Genomic DNA, 5,137 nt, shown 5'->3' with positions numbered 1-5,137 from the left:
AATTTTCCTGTTGGGTGATTTCTAAAAACATAATTTGCCAAATTCATATTGACACTAGTATTACGTTGGAATCAAATCAGCTGGGATTTGCTGTTACCTTTTATAATTGTACCATGATTATTACAGTTATTTACAAATGAGCCAAACAGCTGATTTGTGTTTGTGTGTCATGCCGCTCGCTTTGTAATTTATTTTTTTACAAGGGGGACGCAAGTCCTTCACCGGCTATAAAATAATAAATAAATTTACATTTGTGTTATTGTTTAATTTAAAATAAATTGTGTAAAATTGTTTTTAATTATTTATTCACGGCTAGACAAAACAAATTCTCCAAAAGAATTTCATTTTCCAGATAAATGCTCCTGACTAAACTTTTCCTAAACGGAATAACAACGGCACGAAGAAATATGGCTTTTTATGCGGTGGCAATAGGACGAGAAGTTGGAATTTTCGATACTTGGTAAGAGAACAAAGAGCACCAAATTAAATAATACAAATTAATTGAAAAAATTCAAACTTAACAACAGGGCAAAATGTGAGGAACAAATAAAAGGTTATCGCGGAGCAAGATATAAAAAATTCCCCACTAAAAGTGCCGCAGAAGAATTTATTAATGCCTATCACAAACCAAGTGTTGGCACAACAGCAACAACAACGACAGTTCCTTCAAGCTCCAATGCCAAGTGTCTGGTGGCGGACAAAAAAGAAGTGGCAGATTTTTGGCCACCAAGTGATGGTGACAGCTTTGATGAGAATTTTCTAACTGATGAAGATTTGGTAATAATAGCAAAGCAATCAACAAAGATTTTTATAAAATTCATGGGCTTTATTTTATTTCGTTTCAGATAATGGCCTTAGAAGAAGTTGAGGGTTTACCACAACCCAACAAATCGCTTAAACGCAAAAATGATAGTCAGGATTGTGGACAATTTAAATCCGGTAAAATTGGTAAATACGAGTCAACAGTGTGTGAAACGTCCGGTTTGGTACACATTGGCAAATATGAATTTAATATTGACTCGGAAGGCTATGTAATAGTCTATACAGATGGTTCGTGCTTTAATAATGGCAAGGCGAATGCTTGTGCCGGTTTTGGTGTCTGGTTTGGAGATAATCATCCACTGTAATATATAGTTTGACACTTAAAAAAATTGTATAACATTTAAATGATTTCTGTTGTTAGTAATGCTGGCAAACCAGTTGGCGGGCGTGTCACCAACAATGTTGGTGAAATCCAAGCCTCAATTTATGCCATTAAAGTAGCGAAAAATCTGGGCATTAAAAAGCTTGGCATTTCCACAGACTCACAGTTTCTCATTAAATCCATTACCATGTGGATAAATGGTTGGAAGGCTAAAAATTGGCGTTTGAAAAATGGCGATCCCGTGAAAAATGTTGTGGACTTCAAGGAGTTGGATAGTCTATTGAGTGATGGTCAAATCGATATAAAATGGGTAAAATCATTTAATGTGCTTGTCATTTGATTGCTATTAATGTTTGTTTCTGGTATGTTTTTTAGAATTATGTTGCCGGCCACAAAGGCATAAGGGGAAATGAAATGGCCGATCAATTGGCCCGTGAGGGTTCGGAAATTTATAAAAGATTACATTTGAAAAAATAAAATAAAAAACCTAAAAATATTGTATTTTGTTGTCTAATTAATTTTTAATATTAATAACTCCGATGTCTGGTTTTTTTATATTATATATTTTTTCTAAGCAAGCCTCCGAGGTGTGAATTAAAAAAAAAAATTGTCCTAGGCATGCCTCCGAGATTTCAATCTTTGAATTTGAATGCTTGAATTTTTTTAATATATATTTTTTTCTAGGCAAGCCTCCGAGGGGTGAATTTTTTTAAATATTTTTTTCCGAAACTCAGATCTTTTAAAAAATGTTTTCCTCCGACCAAACTCTTCGAAGCTTGATTTTTTTAATATTTTCTTTTGGTAATGTCTCTGAAGTTGTATATTTCCAAGCTTGGACTAAAAAATAATTTAATGTTCTCCATTAAATTACTTTTATTTGTTGGTCAAGATCAAGAGAATACACTAAAGACAATCAAAATACCTAAAATGGGACATGGATTTTTTAACACACCGAAATGTCGATTTACTATATAAGACCTCCAAAATACAACTAATGGGTCAGTATTATGTAGGAGTGCTATATATATCCCATTTTCCATATTTCACATAATCTATCCAAGTACATAGAAACGATATCGACCAAAATCCAATCCAAAATCCACCCACTTTTTAGCGCTAATTATTTGACTTTCCAATTTTAATTTCGAAAACAGCATTCCATCGACCATCCATCATCGAACTGTTTCGGAATTGTTTTCTACAAAGTAACAAAACAAACTCAATATTATTCGATTTCACTAGAATCACACTCTATAATCATCATTTTTTATTTAGTTGTTGACCAATTCAGTATCATGTTCTTCAAAATTAAATTAAAAACCATTCTTAAAGATATATTTCGTTTGTTTTCGCTATTCGTGGCATATATTTATTTCATTATCATCATTATTTTTTAAACTGGAATTCCTTTCCCAGGTGTATCGCAAAAAAAGAAAAGAAAAACAAACAAACATCACATGTTGTATGTATGTATGTGTGTGGAGTAGTAGTAGCATTTACCTATAATAGAACAATTAATTTATCGATCGATTTCACCGAACACAACATCCAAGGTTCCAATGATGGCGACAATATCGGCCAACATATGTTGACGACCGACATGATTCAAGGCAGCCAAATGGGCAAATCCGGGAGCCTTGATTTTGCAACGATATGGGCGGCTGGAACCATCCGATACCAGGTAGACACCAAACTCACCCTTAGGAGCTTCAATGGCTGTGTAAGTGGCACCAGGTGGCACCTGATAGCCTTGTGTAAACAATTTGAAGTGATGGATGAGAGCTTCCATGGATTGTTTCATTTCAGCACGGCTGGGTGGTGTCACCTTGTTGTCGTCTGTCTTGATTTCACCGGCTGGCATTTGGTTCAAGCACTGATCGATGATGCGCAAGGATTGACGCATTTCTTCGACACGGCACAAATAACGATCGTAACAATCACCCTTGGTGCCGATGGGCACATCGAATTCGACCAAATCGTAGGCATCATAGGGTTGTTGTTTTCTCAAATCCCACTTGATGCCGGAGCCACGCAACATCACACCACTGAAACCATAGTTCAAGGCCTCTTCGGCGGTAACGACACCAATGTCCTGGGTACGTTGCACCCAGATGCGATTGGTGGTCAACACATCTTCAACTTCATCCAAACGTTCGGAGAATTTACTGGCGAACTCGTAAATATCATCCATTAGACCCATTGGCAAATCCAGGGAGACACCGCCGGGACGAATGTAGGCGGCATGCATACGGGCACCCGATACACGTTCATAGAACTCCATCATTTTCTCACGCTCCTCGAAGAGCCAGAAGAAAGGTGTCAAAGCACCCACATCCAGGGCATGGGTACCCACAGCCATGATGTGATTCAGAATACGCGTAATTTCGGCAAACAAGGTACGGATATACTTGGCACGAAGCGGCACTTCGATGTTCAGCAATTTTTCCACAGCCAGCGAGTAGCACTGTTCGTTGCACATCATCGATACGTAGTCCAAACGATCGAAATACGGCAAAGCTTGGGTGTATGTTTTGTATTCAATCAACTTTTCGGTACCACGGTGCAAAAGGCCGATGTGGGGATCACAGTGCACAACCGTCTCACCGTCCAATTGCATGACCAAACGCAACACACCGTGAGCAGCTGGATGCTGGGGACCAAAATTCAATGTCAAATTGCGAATGGACTTTTCCACCGGTGTAACTTGATGATTCCATGGTGGTAGTTTCCATTGAGAGGTTATGTCATCTGGGTACATGACGGGGCCGTCGAATTGCTTTAGAAATTCGGGATCGGGATACCATTTTGCAGCACCACGTTTCTGTTGCCTGTTCAAAGCAGCTTGTCCAGCTCCAGCACTTGGTGTTGTGGCCGCCTTGGCCAGCTGAAGTCCAACGGATGCAAAACGCTTTGAAAATGCATTTACATAATACAAAGCCATTTTTGACGAGTTCTACCGAATACACCACACAACTATTGTCTGTATGTTTTTTTTTTTGCAGGGTCGTAACTGACAGATTTGTTCGTTCACTGACGTTTGTTGACAGTAGGAACGAAGAGAAACATTACGCAGCATTTACACGATGTGAAATTGAAGAACAAAATGTGATATATTTTATTTGAAAAAATTTCCAAAATTTAATTGCAAATTAATATATTTCCAATTTGTTTTTATTTATATTTAACCAACTATATTAAAACGTTCTTTCATCCGTTCAAAATAATCTAAACAAATTAAAAAATAATCTTTGGATTCTCTCGAGCATCACATCGTGTAAACATGCCTTGTAAATGGCAGATCATATGTTTTTAGCATTTAATTAAATTTTATTTGCAGGAGGGGGGTAGATAACATATGTTTTTTTTTTTTTGAATTGGATGGATTTTGTAATTTTGACATACTCAGAAACTGGCAAAAATGTTGGAATATCTAAAGGAATAAATTGTCTTAAACATTTTAGATTGTGCAAGAGCAAGCCGAGGAGCATCTCTTGGAGTGTTTGAGAGAAAAATTCTCTGGAATATCTATGGGCCGATCTGCGTCTATTCTCAGATATCGACATAGTCAGACGGATCAAGCTTCAGCGACTACGTTGGCTAGGCCATCTTGTGAGAATGGATGAAGATACCCCAGCTCAAAAGCCATATAAAAGCGAATCAAGTCATGTTTCACGCAGAAGGGGAAGGCCACGAATCCGATGGAAAGATCAAGTAGAAGACATCTCGGAGAACGGTCTTGCGCACAAGACCGACGTGTCTTGTAGAGTGTGCGTTTGGTCTGCCAAAAGGTGGCCTTGCTTACTCAGACCATAGTAGCATCTGTTGGCTAACATTATGCTCCTATGGATTTCAAAGCTGATGTCATTAGTTTTGTTTATGGTCCTGCTGAGGTATATAAAATAGTTCACTACCTCGAAGCTGTAGTTCTTAAGTTCCACAGTTGGCTCATTCCAGATCCTCAGGTTTCCATCGTCATCTCTACAGGAGGATGTA

At 37.9% G+C, this 5,137-nt stretch overlaps 2 protein-coding genes across 2 annotated transcripts; one reads left to right on the top strand and one right to left on the bottom strand.

The window, feature by feature from the left end:
- The first annotated feature begins 407 nt into the window (after positions 1-407).
- On the top strand, positions 408-1,621 carry LOC133322652 (ribonuclease H1). Its single transcript, XM_061531616.1, has 5 exons — positions 408-460; positions 528-777; positions 846-1,123; positions 1,184-1,454; positions 1,520-1,621. Exons 1-5 carry the CDS (start codon positions 408-410, stop codon positions 1,619-1,621), a joined length of 954 nt encoding a protein of 317 aa, XP_061387600.1.
- Positions 1,622-2,642: 1,021 nt separating this feature from the next.
- LOC133322653 (NADH-ubiquinone oxidoreductase 49 kDa subunit) lies at positions 2,643-4,123 on the bottom strand. Its single transcript, XM_061531617.1, has one exon. It carries the CDS (start codon positions 4,083-4,085, stop codon positions 2,664-2,666), a length of 1,422 nt encoding a protein of 473 aa, XP_061387601.1. The 5' UTR covers positions 4,086-4,123; the 3' UTR covers positions 2,643-2,663.
- Between the last annotated feature and the right edge of the window lie 1,014 nt (positions 4,124-5,137).

Source organism: Musca vetustissima, unplaced genomic scaffold (assembly GCF_032173495.1).
Source record: "Musca vetustissima isolate MV318-11 ecotype Yass unplaced genomic scaffold, APGP_CSIRO_Mvet_v1 utg13454, whole genome shotgun sequence".
NCBI classification, from domain to species: domain Eukaryota; kingdom Metazoa; phylum Arthropoda; class Insecta; order Diptera; family Muscidae; genus Musca; species Musca vetustissima.
This window is presented reverse-complemented; position numbering and strand designations above follow the sequence as displayed.

What these genes read in the sequence shown, in the direction of transcription:
- LOC133322652 (XM_061531616.1), top strand. Translation starts at nt 408, where the DNA reads ATGGCTTTTTATGCGGTGGCAATAGGACGAGAAGTTGGAATTTTCGAT. An exon ending in TTCTAACTGATGAAGATTTG is followed by an intron (nt 778 to 845) that starts GTAATAATAGCA and finishes ATTTCGTTTCAG; the next exon opens with ATAATGGCCTTAGAAGAAGT. An exon ending in TTTGGAGATAATCATCCACT is followed by an intron (nt 1,124 to 1,183) that starts GTAATATATAGT and finishes TTCTGTTGTTAG; the next exon opens with TAATGCTGGCAAACCAGTTG.
- LOC133322653 (XM_061531617.1), bottom strand. Translation starts at nt 4,085, where the DNA reads ATGGCTTTGTATTATGTAAATGCATTTTCAAAGCGTTTTGCATCCGTT.